The 18,239-nt window shown below is 37.4% G+C and overlaps 1 protein-coding gene across 4 annotated transcripts in view; it reads right to left on the bottom strand.

Annotated features, from left to right (window-relative positions):
• Positions 1–18,239, bottom strand: part of ANKRD12 (ankyrin repeat domain 12) — a 158,336-nt gene that overhangs the window by 52,653 nt on the left and 87,444 nt on the right. For 3 of the 4 annotated variants that reach the window (XM_037805909.1, XM_037805911.1, XM_037805910.1), the window contains one exon: positions 8,849–8,996. In XM_037805909.1, the coding sequence (XP_037661837.1) occupies positions 8,849–8,996 (148 nt within the window). Of the gene's footprint in view, positions 1–8,848; positions 8,997–18,239 lie in introns of those variants that run through there. The other variant, XM_037805912.1, reaches the window with a different exon arrangement.

Here is an 18,239-nt window from a genome sequence, read left to right as displayed (position 1 = left end):
TATCTGTGTTACACCTGAAACTCAGAGCTAGAGCTAGGCAGATACGAATATCAGTATTAAAGCCTACAGCAACTGTTTAAAAAAAAAAAAAAAAAAAAAAAAGATTGAAATAGAACCCAGACTTCAATTAGAGATATGAATAAAGTGGATCTGGTTAAGACTAGAGCAAATTGGGCCAAAGGGTAAAAGCTGAAACTGCCTGTGTTCAAACTTCAACTGCCATGTGAGACCAAGGGAAGAGATGTTTATTTGGTGTAGGATGTATATTTTCTAAACAATATAACTTCTACAGTCAGGTTGTTCAAACACTACAACTACATGGAACTTTGAATAAGAACTGAGCTATGGTGGGTCTGTATAGATTAGAATGAAACAGCAACACACCCTAAAGTAATTTGGGTGGAGAATAAAAATATATATTCAGGGCCCCCCTGAAGAGTTGGGGCAGAATGCAGAGGTGTTGGACTTCCTCACCTGGATTGTTGCTGATATTCTCACAAACACTGGGGACTGACAGCTTGATGTGCTGAGCCCTCTGTCTTGGGGCTGGCCCCTATGATATTGCTGCAAGGAGAGGCTAAATCTGCTTATAATCGTACCCAAGAGTCTTCCCCTTAGTTCCTCTTTGTTGTTCAGATATGGCCCTCTCTCTTTAACTAAGACACCTTGGCGGGTGATCTCGCTGCCCTTCCCGCTACGTGGGACCTGACTCCCACAGGTGGAAATCTCCCTGACAATGTAGGACATGACTCCCGGGGATGAATCTGGACCCGGCATCCTGGGATTGAGAACATCCTCTTGACCAAAAGGGGGATGTCAAATGAAACGAAATAAAGCTTCAGTGGCTGAGAGATTTCAAATGGAGTTGAGAGGTCATTCTGGTGGACATTTTTATGCACTATATAGATAACACTTTTTAGATTTTAATATATTGGAATAGCTAGAAGTAAATACCTGAAACTACCAAATTCCAACCCAGTAGCCTTGACTCTTGAAAAAGACTGTATAGCAATGTAGCTTATAAGGGGTGACTGTGTGATTGTGAAAACCCTGTGGATTGCACCCCCTTTATCCAGTGTATGGATGTTCAAGTAGAAATATGGGGACAAAACCTAAATGAAAAATTGGGTGGGACTGGGGGTGGTGGAGATTTGGGTGTTCTTTTTTTCTTTTTCTTTTTTATTGATTCTTTCTGGTGTAAGGAAAACATTCAAAAATAGATTGAGGTGAATAATGCACAACTACAAGATGGTACTGTGAACAGTTGATTGTACACCATGGATGGCTGCATGGTATGTGAATATATCTCAGTAAAACTGAATTAAAAAAAAAAAGATAAGAACTCTTGTATATTGTTAGCTGTGTCTAGACTGTTTTTCAAAAAGATTGTTAACAATTAAAATATATCCCATTTCATCCCCTCATATTAGGTAACCACTTCTATTACTTTTCAGTTTAACCTTCCATAATTTCTTTTTTGAAAATCTAAATATGTGTGTGTGTGTGTATATATACACACACACACAGATTATATATATATATATGTATGTATATATATATACAGACATATATACACTTTTCAATCCTTAAATGTCTGCAAATATCCTTCTTTTACTCTGACAAATGAACAATATCTTGGCCAGGTACAGGGCTCTTATTTTGCAGTTCTTTTCTCTCAGTAGTCTGTCCTCCACCATTGGAAATAAGAAGAAGCCCAATGCCAATATGACAATATTTCTTTGCAGATAACTTGTTACTTTGAGAGCTATGGAATTTTGTCAATATATGTTAAAGGTTGCGTTACCTGTTTTCATAAATTTACCTGGAGCTGAGTTTCACAATTGACAGACTATAATTTTCTTAAGCTCAGGAAAATTTTCTTCTATTTATATAATTATTGCCTATCCTCAACCTGTTTCTTTTTCTTCCTCTTAATTTCTCATACAAGTAACTGTTTTTCACATGTTAGATCTGTTAGCTTTCCTGGATCTTTTCACTACATCTTTTATCTTTTCTCCCATGACCCTTCCCCTATTAATTTTGCTCTGTGTTCTGAGGATTTATTTTACTCGATTTTCCAATCTAGTAACTTAAGTCTCAAGAGTGACCATTCCCCAACTTCATCTACTGAGTTGTTTGGTTGTATAATTATGTTTTATCAGCTCCAAAAAGCCTTTCTGTTGATGTGCAATAAATAATTAACTGGGGGTTGCAAAATGGTCATATTTTAATTTTATCCTTTCAATGCACACTGTGATTGGGGTTTTCCCATTTATTATACCTCCTCTGTTGTTATTTATGTATATGAATGCCCTTGGTTTTCAGATGTTAATTTTATCTAACTTAGAGAAATTCTTTCGTTGTTGGAGTTATCATTGATTCTCTAAGATTCCCAGGGATATTATCATGTCATCTGCAAAGAGTGAGTTTTATTTCTTCTTCCCCTATTTTTATGCTTCCAATTTTGCTGTCTCTAGTTTAGTAATTCGATTGCCTATAACCATCAATGCAATGTTAAATTATAAGTGAAGATTCCTGTCTTGATGTTGACCTTAATGGGAATGCCTCCAGCGGGGTTTTCTGATTCAAGTAGGATGGTGAATCAAGGTATATGCATATTTTACCATGTTAAGAAAATATCCTTCCATTTTCCCTCTCTAAAAGAGTTTTTATAAAGAATGGGGATTGACTTTTGTTAAAGGCATTTTCAGAATCTATGGAGATAATCTTACATTTTTTCTCCTTATACCTTGTTACGGACTGGGTTATGTCTCTCCAAAACATATGCAAGTCCTAAACTTAATTCTGTGGATGTGAATTCACTTGTAAGTGGGAACTATGAACATCCTGCTAAGATGACATCAAACTACATCAGGGTAGGCTTTAATCCAGTATGACTGGAGTCCTTATAAGCAGAGGAAACTTGTACACAGGGGGACTAGTAGGAAGGGTCAGAAGGAAATAAATGGCCAATGGAGGCAGAAGGACTCCTTCTGAGTTATGGACTGCTGGCAAGCCACCACCAGCGTTACAGACTTCAAAGAAAGCTGATACCTTGGATTTTGGACTTCTAGCCTTCAAAAGGGAGAGACGATAAATTCACGTTATTAAACTAGTCTCTGGTAACTTGTTTATAGCAGCCCTGGCAAACTAAGACAGATACCCTAATATGATGCCTTAAAGAACTCTCTTAATTACAGTGAAATTCTTATGACAGCACCCCTCAATAATGTAAGTTTGGATACAACAAGAGTAGGTGGAGGTCATGGAAGGGAGGGCAAGGCCAGGTAGAGAAAGAGGAAGCAATGTTTCAGGACAAACTGGGGAGGAAGAGGCGATTCTATGTGTCCTCAATATTCTGTCCAATCTCCTGTAATCAGATCAATGACATAAAAAGCCAATCAACCTGGAAACTTCTAGAATTGCTGCTAGAAGTCCAAGTCAACCACAGGACACAGAATTGTGACCAAACTACATCTGTAACAATGAAAGGTAGTTTTAGATTGTACAGCTAGACCACCAAAACTACTGCTCAGGTAGTTGTGGAGGCTTATCTTGTCATTCCATTAATTTCAGAAAGCACGGGCTTGCATAATACACAATTAAATTTTTTGGATTCCAAATACTGCATTATGGTTGAGTTTTGTTAAACTAATTTGGAAGTCACATTAGCCAAAAACTCTACTCCAGTTATAGAAGCCACCTGAGAGGATTGGTTAAAAAGAGAAAAAGGAAACAAAGTAGATTAATAAAGATTTAATAATTATTACAGAATTCTAAGTGCTGGATCATGTTGTAATCAGCCTTCAAAAGACTCTTTAAAAGGTAGTACAATGGCTGCAAGAGAGAGGGTAAGCCCACGTATAATTGTGTCTAGGAGTCCCCCCCTAGAGCGCCTCTTTGTTGCTAAGATGTAGCCCCACCCCCACTCCCAAGCTGACTCGGCAGGTGAACTCATGCCCGCCTCCCCTCTATGTGCAACGTGACTCCCAGGGGTGTGAATCCCCCTGACAACAGGGGAAATGATTCCTGGAGATGAGCCTGGACCTAGCACTGTGAGACTGAGGATCTTCTTGACAAAAAGGGGGAAGAAGGGTGAAACAAAATAAGGTTCCAGTGGCTAAGAGATTTCAAATGGAGTCAAGAGGTCCCTCTGGAGGGTATTCTTACGCGCTATATAGATATCACCTTTTAATCTTTAGTGTGCTGGAATGGCTAGAGGGAAATGCTTGAAGCTGTAAAACTGCAATCCAGTGACCTTGATTCTTGAAGATGATTGTATAACTATGTAGATTGCATAGTGTGTCCGTGTGACTGTGAAAACCTTGTGCCTTGCAGTCCCTTTATCCACTGTATGGACAGATGAGTGGAAAAATGGAGATAAAAATCAGATGAAGAATAGGGTGGGATGGAGGGGATCAAAAGATTTTGGTGTACTTTTTTGCTTTTATTTTTATTTTGGAGTAAGGGAAAGGTTCAAAAATCGATTCTGGGGATGAAGGCACAACTGTGCAATGGTGCTGTGAATGACTGTACACTGTGGAAGACCGCAGGGTGTGCGAATATATCTCAATTAAACTGTATTAAAAAATAAATGAACAATGGGGGAGGGGGAATGGGATGTTTTGGATATTCTTTTTAATTTTCATTTTCATTTTATTTTTTGGAGTAATGAAAATGTTCAAAGTTTGTGGTGATGAAAGCACAATTATATGATGATATTGTGAATAACTGATTGTACACTTTGTATGTTATGTGATTATATCTCAATAAAACAGCAATTAAAAAAAAAGCAGTACAATGATACCATTATATACCACAGAATGGCTAAAACTAAGGTATCAACCACAACTCTAATACACTGTTGGTGGATGTATAAAATGGTACATTTTGGAAAATGCGTTCCTTCTAAAACTAAACATAAACCTACCCTATAAATCAGCAATTCTGCCCTGAGTTATTTACTCAAGACAAATGAAAACATGTCTACAAAAAGCCCATTCTTAGCAGCTGTATTTGGTAAGAGCCAAAAGATACAAACAAGTCCAGGTGTTTGTAAACAAAGGAATGAATAAACATTTTTTGAATAAACAAACTGTGGCACAGTCATGAATTGGACTACTACCTCAAGATAAAAAAGAACTAGTAATATTTGCAATAACAATATGCTGAGGGAAAGAAAACTTACACAAGAGTACATACTGTATGATTCCATTTTTCGTAAAGTTCAAGAACATGTAAAAATAACTCATCATGAAAACACAGTGGTGGGGCAGGGACTGACTAGGAAGGGGCATAAGGGAACTTTCTGGAGTGATGGAGATATTCTGTATTTTGGGTTGGATTACACAGTTGTATACATTTCTCAAAATGCACAGACTATACTTAATAATGAAGTGTATGCTGACGTATTGATGGATGTCTGTAATTTATTTTGAAATGTATAAAAAATACAATGGATTGATGGAGTGGAAAGATAGATATGTGAAATTGTGAATACAGAAAAAACCTAACAGCTGAATTAGGAGCTTTCTGTATTCTGAGTGCATTTTTCATATATGTTCTTTGTGGTCACCATGCAGTTAAAACTTAACATCATAAAAAAACAAACATTTTTTATTTGAAACCAGTTGGTTTCTTCAATAGCCCAAGCATACACAGTTCCTATCCCTTCCATCTTCCCAACTTTTTTTTGTACTTGTTTCAAATTATATCTTGCTACACTGTATGTCCCAAATCATAGGTTTATCATTACTGTTTATGCTTCTGCATTTGAGCACCTGTTAAGAAATAAGAAGTGGAACTACATACCAAAAAATACAATAGCACTGTCATTTATAATTACCCATATGGTTACCTTTACTGGAGGTCTTTATTTCTATATACTGCTTCAATTCACTGCCTGGTTTCCTTTCCTTAAATCTGAAGAACTCCTTTTAGCTCTGCTTGTGGGGCAGGTCTAGTAGTAATGAATTCTCTCAGCTTTTGTTTATCTCAGAATGTCTTCATCTCTTACTCATTTTGCTGGACATAGAATTCTTGGTTGGCAATCGTTTTCTCTTAGCACTTTAAGAATTCTATTCTACTGCCTTCTTGCCTATATGGTTTTTGATGAGAAACCAGCAATTCTCTAATTGAAACTCCCTTGTACACACACGTTGCTTTTCTCTTACAGCTTTCAGAACCCTCTCCTTGTCCTTTATATTCAATGGTCTGAGTAACATGTGTATAGGACTATTTCTCTTTAAGTTTATTCTGTTTGATGTTTGTTGAGCTTCTTGGATGTGCATATTCAAGTCTTTTGCTAAGCTTGGGAAGTTTTCTGTCATTTCTTTCAGTATTTCTTCTCCCATAATGTGTATGTTGGTATGCTTGATGATATTCCACAGGTCTCTTAGGCTATTCTTGCCTTTTCATATCCATTTTCCTCTCTGCCTCTCAGCCTCTTTCAATTGTCTTTTCTTCGAGTTCATGGATTCCTTCTTCTACCAGCTCTAATCTGCTGTTGAAGCCCTCCTGCGAATTCTTCATTTCAGTTATTATGGTTTTCAAGTCCAGGAGAAGACCTGGAGTCTCTGGTTCCTTTTTAAAATTTCATTAAGATTTTCATATTGTTCATTCATTGTTTCCCTGATATCCTTTAGTTCTTTCTCTATCTTTTCCTTCATCTCCTTGAGCATCTAGAGATCATTTTTTTTAGTCTTTGGTATGTTCACAGTCTGGTGTTTTCTGGATTTCTATCCTCTTCCTTTCAATGGGCCATCATTTCCTATTTCTATGCTTGTCTTGTAATCTTTTTTTACACACTGTACATTTTAATATTTTAAAATGTTAATCCTGGGATTTAGTCCTTAAGTTGCTTACTGAGTTTGTATCCAGCTAGTGAAGACAGAGATTATCTTGAGTGCCAGGAACTAACAAAACCAAACAAACCTAGGCAAAAAACACCTTTCATCATCTTTGCAAATTGCCTCTGCATTGGCCGATTCTCTCCTTCAGCCTTTAGCCTTCCTATCAAGGTTAGGCGAAAGTGAATGCACAGTGCAGGGTCCTCCTAGTCTTTTCTGAGCCTCTGTCTTGTCCTAGGCCTGTGCTTACTAATGGCCTTAGGAGTTACCTTATTTACAGGAATTTGAATGCCCCCCTTTTCCCTAGGAAACACCTCCCCCTCCTGGTTGCACCACTGTGGAACTTAGAGCAGGTAATCCTTTGTCCCGGGCACGTGACTCAATTGTTTCTTATTCTGTTTCCCTGTTCCAATCTGCTTTTGCCTGGAGGGAAAATTTGGGGTGGGGGTGGGGCGAGCTGGAGAGGAGTTTCCTAGGTCAGTCTTTTCAAGTTGGAAAGAGTCCAGGGACCCACAAAAGGAGCCCTGGCAGGCTGCACAATGCCCTGGGGAAGAGGTGAGGGAGAAGATGAAGAAGGGGCCAGCAAGGTTCCAGGAGCTTCTCCTATGGTTCTCTGAAGGACCTCAGTCATACTAGATTAAGGCACATCCTCATTCAGTTGGGCACTTAACTATCTTCAAAGATCATATTTATAAATGGGTTCTCACACATATGGAACAGGGGTTAGAACCTGATGACACCTTTAATGGGGACAGGATTCAATCTGTACCGTCTTTTTTTGGTAATTCTGTCATATAACATTTAATCCATTGATTGAAGCCAGAGTGTCTTATGGAGCTAAACAAAGAAAGAATTTAAATAAAAAGGCAATACAATGTATGTATACAAAATCAGCATACCATAAATATTTACATGAAAATATGGAGAATCACTGAAACTAGAAATTGCTACAGGTGTGATAATTCTTTCTTGAGACATTTTTAGTTAGGAATCTGTGATGGTTAAGTTCATGTGTCAATTTGGTCAGGTGATAGTACTCAGGCATCTTGATCAAGCAAGCACAGGGCCTAACCGTTACTGCAAGGACATTTGTGGTCTTTGGTGTAGCCTTTGCCACTCTTGCCACTACCAGATGTGCTCTCCTTCATACAATTAGCCTTGCTGTGGTCACCACTACTTGACGGTTTCGGCAATGAGAGGTATTTCCAGCCGTGTTTCCATTTTTCATAATTATTTCTAACAGTGCATGATAGTACTATCATCCAATTATTTATGATAACTTTCATTGCCGTATCTTCTCATATGCAATTCTGCAGGAAGTTCTGGGCTTTGTAGCAGTTGCTGGTGTTCAGGGTGTCCTGAGCGATGTCTACACATTTCTCAGCTTCATCCCAGTACCTGTACCCTCTTTTTTTTTGTAAATTAATTTTTATTTACAAACACTATACCCACTGAGCAAAAACACCTTCTGCTTTATTTTTATTGTTTTTGTTTTTAAATTCTAAGTGTACCAACAGTTTTCTGAAAATTTCTTTTGGATTTTTCCTTTTTTATATTGTGTTTCTGAAGAAACTGCCCCTACCTTGCATCAGTGACCAGAGTTCAACCATCTAAATCACAAAAATTACAATTAAAATGCACAGAAAACTCAATGCTAGAAAGACACATCGAGGGCTTGGTTAGCAGCTATAAAATTCATAACGGAATGAAAAGAAGTCAGAGTAGGTATGCATGGGGAAAAGTTCTACAGTCAGTTTGAATGTAATAAAGGAATAATTCATAAATTTGTGGAAAAAATTTCCTAGAAATAAGACAATGATCTTATGAGTCCAGTTAAACAGGGTATGTGTGGCAAATACCAAAGGTTACTAAACTCACCAGACTTACTCTTCTGCTAGCATTATTCTAAAATAAACAAAACATTTTGAATTATAAACCAATCTAGCATGTTCTACAAATACCATGTCAAAACAAGCGAATTTAGATTATTTGAAACCAACCTGTGTAACTTTCATCATCATCAGAAAAAGGCACCTCTCTCTTTAGCAGCAACTCCAACTCCTCTGTTTCTGCTACATCCACTGGACGCTCCCCATGTTTGTTTGCTTGAAATGGATTTCCACCATGACGAAGTAATAGTTTTACTATCTGTAAAATTAAACAATGAAAAGATTTAGTCTCTTCACAGATCATATTTCAACCATCCTCTTGATAACACTAATAATGTAATGTCCACTGCTTGATCTACCCTCCATTCATTCCTCATAGTGTCTACATCATTACTATGCTATCATTACTGTTACTAAATCTTTACTATCTTCAAGTTCCATTTTCATTGAAACACCCTGTATCAGACGACCTAACCTACTCAAAGAAATGCATTCCCTGAAATTTAAACTGAGCTATTTTAGCACTTAATCTCACTGCTTTTCTTCCTGTTTCACCACACATTCAACAGATATTTATTGACTATTGACTGACAAGCAGTGCTCCAAGTTCCGCAGATAAATCAATGAACAAGAGTAACAAGGTCCATGGATGCTTGGAATGAACATTCCAGGAGTCTTAAAAGAAATATTTTCCTTCAGTTTAAAGCTAACATTACTATTCTCCTTTCCATCTCCTAAGAAAGTAAATTATCATTACCTGAGGTAGATTTACTTAAAAACTAACAAAGGTTAAAGTTCAAAGCCCCTCACTTTCATGGATCCCTTACAAAGTCTTTTATTTAATTTTGTATTCATTTTTCATACCCTCTTCCTTTCTATATTTTTAACCTCTGTTAGGCTCCTTTCTGGAACCCAGTCTTTCCATAGCATGTCTCTTCCACCTTAAAGGAAATAATAGAAACACAGAAAAGAAACAAAACACAGACAAAACAAGAAACTTTGTTCAAACCTGTATTCTGCTCCTGTGACTAAATCTTTCTTCTTCCCTTCAGTCAAGCTCTGAAAAGACGTTTGTTTTTTCAGTCTCTATGTCCTTACCGACTCTTCCCTTTTACCTGCAATTATGCTACCACCAGTCTTATGAAATAGCTCTTCTAAGGTCTGTCAAGATTTAAGCCAATGATTGTTTCCCTAGGACTCTATCCTTGATCTACTTTTTTGTGCTCTAGTCTGCATCACCTCCTTGAAGATCTCATCTATTCTGATGGTATGAATGTAATGAAAATTACGCAATTAATTTATTTGTTTTCATTCTTCCTCACTTGCTCTCTCCCTGTCAGCCCTCATTCTTGAGCTCCAAACTCAAATGTCCACATGCTCATTAGACACATGCAACTGAATATATCTGTAAGTTAACACAAAACCTGAAACCAACAGGCTCCAAACCAAAAGCATTAAACTGGTACTCTTATATCTATTTTCTTGCTTGGTGACTGATACCAAAATCTACCTATACACTGAAGCCAGAAATCTGGGCACCATCAGCAACAATTTCACTCATACTCTAAATCAAACAGGTGAGCAAGTGTTATTAATACTGCCTCCTTATCATATCCCTTCTTGTTTTGATCTTGTCTATTCTCAATGGATACTAGTGTGTTATGGCCTTTATCATACATCTTGCCATTTTACTGTAAAATTCCCTAAACTGATTCTTGTATGTCTACATTACTACTGTAGTATTTCTGAAACCCAAATATAATTATGTTTTCCCCGCTTTGATTAAAACCTTTCAGTTCCTCTCTAATGCTTACGAAATGATTCTGAATTTGTGTGTTGAGGAACTGGTTTGAACCTTGAATCATTTGTCGTTTATGTACTATTATCTTCAAATGTACAAAAGCACTGTTGTGATTTAATACAAATATGAATAAAAGCATTAGTTAATAGAGGCTTAATGCACAATTACCATTGTCTGACGGTTCTTAAAACCTTATTGATGTTACTAAGGTCATCCTATAAATCTGAACTACTAGTCAACAAGAGGAAATTCAAACTTCGCAGGCAGTTATATTGTGATTCCATAAACCAGTCTAAGCCAGTCTCCGGCCACCTTTTCTAGCCTTAACTTTTATTAAACCGTACATGTTCCACTTATTTGAAGTTCCTGTACCACAACAGGATTTGCAAATCCATGACTCCATACTTTTGCTCATCTCATGCTTTTCCCTTTAACTGGAATATTCTTCACAAAGATACCTGGATTGCTAAACCCATACTTATTTTTGAAGACCTAGGTGAAGAAGCATCCCTCCTCTGAAGATGCCAATTTTCAAGCTGAACTGACCATTCCTCCTATGAGCTCATGGTGCATCATGCCTTTACTTATAACATACATCATTTTATAATACCACCTATTAACTTATTTCCCCCCTTATTCTAAACTACATGCACCTGTGGGATCAGGTCTTTATTCATCTTTGTATCACCAACACATTAATATGCTGTTTTCTAGTATTCAGAAAATATACCATGGGCATGTTTAAATGAAAAATACAAAGCAGATCGATAATAACTGCACTCACCATTAAAAGGAACAATTTTAAACAAGATGCTGTGAAAGAGCAATTTCTAAGAAACTAGTTTAAAGCATTCTAGAATAATGAAGATTTACACTGAATAAATAATGAACTTTCTTCTAGACCATGGAAGAATAAATCATCACTGTAAGAATGTGGAAATAAAAGAATATATATAGAAAACAAATTACTCATTACCCAAACTGTTAATATTTTATGTTTTATTCTATCTTGTGTATTTTATTATGTTTTTATTTTTACCAAATTATACATGCTTCTAATAATAAGATCAACTAACTTGGAGGAGGGGCAAGATGGCGGCACAGAGAGGTATGGAATTTAGTTAGTCCTCTAGAGCAACTAGTAAACAGCCAGGAACAACTAGTATATAGTCTGGAACAACCGTTGGGGAACATCTGTGACTAGATATGCACTGTACACCAGCCTGGAATGGGTGGAATGGCTGAGATCGCAGCATAAACTGTAAGTAAACCTCCCCAAACTGTGGAGATGGCGCTCCAACCCAAAGGCACAGCAGGCTGAGCTGAAATACTTCCCTCTGGAAAAAAGAAGCTAGTTACTTGGAGCGAGGGAAAGTAACTAAGCTCCAACTAAAGTTTTAATTAATAAATGTGGACTACTGAATACAAATTACAAATACAGATAAACCCAGAGCAAACAGGAAAGGAATCTGAGGCTCCTTCTGGCAGAGAGGAGGCAGGGCTGATGGAAAAAAAAATACATGAATAAATAAAAACAGAGGCTTCTGGAGACAGCTGAGCTCAGAATACTGGAAAATGGTGGTGGGGAGCTGCAGGCTGACAGGTGCCACCTACTGGACAGGATAGGAAAAGCACCAAGTGTAGAGGCCTCACAGGAAAGTCTGACAACCTGCTCCTCAAGGAAACTCAATACTGATTGTATCTTCCTCCTGAGACCTGGGACCCTCTGGTCTGGGAAAATCTGACAGGTAATCAAGGAAACCAGATGAATAGACAACAAAAAATTACGAGTCACATTAGGAAAAATGAAGATATGACCCAAAGGAACAAACTGACACTTCAACTAAGATGCAAGAATTGATACAATGAATTATTAATCAAACAAATGTTCTAAATCAATCCAAAAGTCAAACCAATGAGTTGATGGAAGATAAGGAAAAAGAGATCATGGATACTGGATGAACATAAGGAAGAACTCCAAAGTCTGAAAAAACAATTGGGAGAACTTATGGGAATGAAAGGCACAATACAGTGAAAAACACAATGGAGACATACAACAGCAGATTTGAAGAGGCAAAAAAAAAGATTCATGAACTGGAGGACAGGACATCTGAAATGCTACACACAACAGACAGGGAAAAGAATGGAAAAATAGGAGCGGCGTCCTATAAAGCGCAAAATGCATGTGTCATGGGTATTCCAGAAGGAGAAAAGGGCAGACAAAAGAATGGAGGAAATAATCACTGAAAATTTCCCACCTCTTATGAAAGATATAAAATTACAATCCAAGAAGTGCAGCATACCCCAAACAGAACAAATATGAACAGACCTATGCCAAGACAATGATAATCAGATTATCAAACGTCAAGGACAAACAGAATTCTGAAAGCAGCAAGAGAAAAGCGATCCATCACATACAAGGGAAGCTTGATAGAACTATGTGCGGATTTCTCAGTAGAAACCATGGAGGCGAGAAAGCAGTGGTATGATATATTTAAGATACCGAAGGAGAAAAACTGCCAACAAGAATTCTGTATCTGGCAAAACTGTCCTTCAAAAATGAGGGTGAGTTTAAAATACTCTCTGACAGACAATGACAGAGTTTGTGAACAAGACACCTGCTCTACAAGAAATACTAAAGGGAGCATTACAGGCAGACAGGAAAAGACAGAAGACACAGGTTTGGAGCACAATATTGGGTGATGGTAGCACAATAATGTAAGTACACTGAACAAAGATGACTGTGAATATGTTCGAAAGAGGAAGGTTAGGGGCATGTAGGACACCAGAAGGAAAGCCAGAAGATAAAGATTGGGACTGTATAACTTAGTGAAACCTACAGTGGTCAGTAAGTGTGATTAAATGTACAAGCATGTTTTTACATGAGAGAGAACAAACGGATGTTAACTTTTCAAGGTGTTAAAAATGCGGTGATATTGGGGAAAAATACAATCAATGCAAACTAGAGTCTACAGTTAACATTAACATTGTAATACACTTCAATTAACTGCAACAAAGGCAATATACCAAAGCTAAATGTCTGTAAGAGGGGGATATAAGGTAGAGGGTATGGGATTCTTGGCTTTGGTGGTGGTGCTGTCTGACTTTTTAATTGTATTTTATTTTAATTTTTTATTTAGTTGCTTTTTAATTGTCATTTTTTCCCTCTCCTTTTCTTTTTTCATCTCTTCCTCTTTTTTTTGTAGAAGAAACGGAAATGTCCTTATATAGATAGTGTTGGTGAATGCATACCCATGTGATTATACAGGGAACCACTGATTGTTTACTTAGGATGGGATGTATGCTGTGTGAATAAAACGATCTAAAAAATAAAGAGATACAAGTGCTGGAGAGAATGTGGTGAAAGGGATGTACCTAATCACTGACGGTGGGGAAGTAGAATGGTGCGGCCCATCTGGAGGGCAGTGTGGTGGTTCCACAGGAAAGTAAGCATGGGGCTGCCATATAGTCCTGCAACTTGGTTACTGGGTTTATACTTGGAAGAAATGAAAAGAGGGACATGAATGGACATCTGCACAGTGGGGTTTATGGTATCAGTATTCACAATCTGCAGCAGATGGAGGTGGCCTAAGGGTAGATCGACTGATGAACGGAATGGCGAACTGTGGTGTAAACATACAATGGAATGAATACTGAACTGCTACAAGGAGTGAAGTTATGAGGTGAATGGACATTGAGGACAGTATGCTGAATGAAATAAACCAGAAATGAAAAGAAAAACATTACAATGCCTCACTAATATGGACTAACTATAACGTGCAAGCACTGAGAATTGAGTCTGAGAGCACAGGTTATCAGGGGAAGGCTTACTGTAAAGGTTCGTAGACTGTAAGCTCTTAACAGCAGTTACATCTATTCCTGAGTTGTAATGGTTATTTCTAAATTCTGAGATGCTGAGCTCTTTGTGTATAACCTGGTGGGTCCCTGAAACTCTGGGTATCTGTGTGACACCTGAGATTCAGAGCCAGGGTCCAGCAGCTATAAATACCAGTATTACCCCATACAGCAAATGTTAAGGAGTCTGAAAAGAGATGAGACATCAATCAGAGATACGAATGAAATGGACTTGGTTAGGATTAAGGTAAATTAGACTAAAGGGTAAAGGACGATATTGACAGTCTTTTAAAACTCCAACTTCTGTGTGGGACCAAAGGTAGAGATGTTTATTAGGCGCAAAATCTGTATTTTTTGTAACACACTATACAATTTAACTTGTATGGTCAGTTTATTCAAACAACTTAATTACATGGAACATTGAACAGCAAGTGAAATCTGGTTGGTTTCTACAAGTTAGTGTGAAGCCCCAGTACACCCCAGAGTAATCTGAGCAGAGAATAAAGATGTTTTGCAAAGCCCCCTTGAGGGACTGGGGCAAAATGTGGAAATACTGAATTTCCCCACCTGGGAATTAATGATATTCTCACAATCATTGGGGGCTACCAATTAAGAAGGCCGAGATCTCGATCTTGGGGCTTGTCTTTATAAAGTTTGTTACTGCAAAGGAGAGGCTAAGTCTACTTAAAATTGTGCCTAAGAGTTACCCCCAAAGAACCTCTTCTGTTGCTCACATGTGGCCTCTCTCTCTAAGCCAACTCTGCAAGTAAACTCACTGCCCTCCCCGGCTACGTGGGACATGACTTCCAGGGGTGTAAATTTCCCTGTCAACATGGGACATAACTTGTGGGGATGAGCTTGGCCCTGGCATCATGGGGTTGAAAAAGCCTTCTTTGACCAAAAGGGGGAAGAAAAAGGAAACAAAATAAAGTTTCAGTGGCTGAGAGATCTAAAATAGAGTCGAGAGATCATTCTGGAGGTTACTGTTACGCATTAGATAGATATCCCTTTCAAGTTTTTTGTGTATTGGAATAGCTAGAAGGAAACACCTGAACTGTTGAACTGCAACCCAGTAGCCTTTATACTTGAAGATGATTGTATAACTATACAGTTTACATTGTGCAACTGTGTGATTGTGAAAACATTGTGCTTCCACTCCCTTTATACAGTGTATGAACAGATGAATAGAAAAATGAGGACAAAAGGTAAATGAATAATTTAGACAGCTGGGGGGTATGGGATGTTTTGGGTGTCCTTTTTTACTTCAACTTTTTATTCTTTTTTTGTGGGTGGTAGTAAGGAAAATGTTCAAAAACTGACTGTGGTGATGAATGCACAACTATATAATGGTACACCATGGATGACTATACAGTATGTGAATATATCTCAATAAAATTGAGATATATATATATAAATTGAATATATAAGAACAAACAAGACAAAAAAAATGACTTGTTGAGGCTGCTTATCAAGGACAATTCTCCCTGATAACTTATTACTTCATATACCTAAATAATACACTTAGCTTACACATTCTGTATTTTTCAGTTTCAGGCATTGTCTATTTTTTCTTGCAATGGAAGTTTGGTATTCAACTCTCTTTAGCTAACTTCCACCCCAACTTCACACACATGCAAGTCCCTTCCTCCAACCTTCCCCAAATAGTTGTATTCTTCCTCTTTTTTTTATCGGATGGAAAGATACAGTCCTTACATTATAATTAATGTAAATGTTGAGCCAAGGAGAATACACTATGACTGAATTTCCATTGTTGCACAACCATTTCCTACAAGCACCACCATGAAATTATCTTGACTTTCATTTGCTTAGTTTTCTCCATTGTCATCTTAATTTATCACTCATTCTGCTATATAGATATTTTCAATTCAATGCATTATCAACTTTATCTTATTAGAGACCGCTTTCTCAACCTTCTCTGACTTGTGCTAAAACGCACCGGCTGCTTTCTAGACCTGTGACCCAGCTGTCGTCTTGACACGTAACTTCATTGTATTATTCTGTAGTATCTTGCCTTCAACTTTGTGTTAGATTCTTTAGATCCAGCTTATCTTCTTTCTTGGTTTACCCCCTCATTTTGCTGGATCACCAACCAACTCTTGGAGATTTCTAAAACAGTGTGTCTTCGCCTCATTCTTTTTACATCCACTGTGCTGAGCATTCAATTGCCCTTTCAATCTGAAAACCATGTGCCTTCAGTTCTGAAAAATTTTTTGTTACTATTTATTTGATAATGTCCTTCCATGTTTTCACTGTTCTGCCTTTCAAGAACTCCTGTTAGATACTCCATCTCTTAGATTTAGCTCTTCTCTTCTCTTTTTTCCTTCTTTTTATCTCCTACTAGAAAGAGTTCCTCAACTTTAATCCACAGTCTATTTTTCACTTCTGTTGTATTTTTCATTTCCAAAGGCTTTTTTTTTTTTTTTTTTTTAAATTCATTGTTACTTTTTAAATGCACCTAGTTTTTGTTACATGCTACAATAAACTCATCTCTGGGGCATTAATAGCTTTTTGGTAAGTTCCTCCTGGCATTGCTGTTTCTTCCAAGTTTATATCCTTGGCTGTCTGTTCACATATAAAACAAGGCACTAAATTTATTATTGAAAGCTTTGTGGGTACGGATAGGTATGGTTGTTGACAATGGACTTTCATGCTCATGTGATCTGACTAGGCTATTCCACTGAAGTAACTCTCTTTTCTGGTCTGATTCCTGAAAAGAAATCTTTCAATCTCATGCTTAGAAATAAAAACTTAATTGTCAGCATACTGGTTACTGAATGGGGTAAGGAGGCTGGGGTTTCAGTATATTTCACTTAATTACCTTACACTTAACCTAACTCAGATAATATATCTAAACTGGCACATTGTCTTTTTACAATATAAAAATGATACTTAGTTGGCACTCTGGATTTGAGTTACACTTAGCTAACTCAGATGTTCTTGCTATACCTCTGCCCAGAGTCTCTGGTTTACTCTTACCAGTGAATAAACCACCAGTCATCTGCCAGGGTGGGGGCGGGATGGTCAACCAGGTGTGTGGGACTAGGGAGGGCAAATGAGGGCTAAAAGACTTTAACAGAATCCTCATTTTTTCATTCTTATTATTTTTCTTCATTAAAGAAGCTGTGGGTTTATAGAACAATTACACATAAAATACAGAATTCCCATATACCACCCTATTATTAACACTTTGCAATTGGTATGGAACATTTGTTACAACTGATAATAGCACATTTTTCTAACTGTATTATCAACTAAAGTCCGTGGTTTAAGTTAGGTTTAACTGTTTATATAGCATAGTTCCATGAATTCAAAAAAATTTGTCACCATATATACAGTCTAACACTTCCTCTTTTAATCACATTCAGATACATATTTCAGTACTGTTACTTACACATTCACAATGTTGTGCCACCATCACCATCATCCATTACCAAAACATGTCCATAATTCCAAAAAGGAACTCTGTACATTTTAAGCCTTAATTTCCCATTCTGTAACCCCATCTCATCAACTGGTAGAAATTATGTTCTAGATTCTGACTCCATGAGATTGCTTTACTAATTATTTCCAATCAGTGATATCATACAATATTTGTCCTTTTGTGTCTGGCTTACTTCATTCGACATGATGTCTTCAAGGTTCATCCGTGTTGTCACAAGTATCAGGACCCCATTCCTTTTTACAGCTGAGTAATATTCCACTGTATGGATATACCACATTTCATTTATCATTCATTGGCTGATGTATACTTGGGTTGCTTCCCTCTTTTGGCAATTGTGAACAATGCCGTTACGAACAAGCATATGCAAATATCTGTTCAGGTCC

This window comes from Choloepus didactylus, chromosome 16 (genome assembly GCF_015220235.1).
Source record: "Choloepus didactylus isolate mChoDid1 chromosome 16, mChoDid1.pri, whole genome shotgun sequence".
Classification (NCBI taxonomy): domain Eukaryota; kingdom Metazoa; phylum Chordata; class Mammalia; order Pilosa; family Megalonychidae; genus Choloepus; species Choloepus didactylus.
This window is presented reverse-complemented; position numbering and strand designations above follow the sequence as displayed.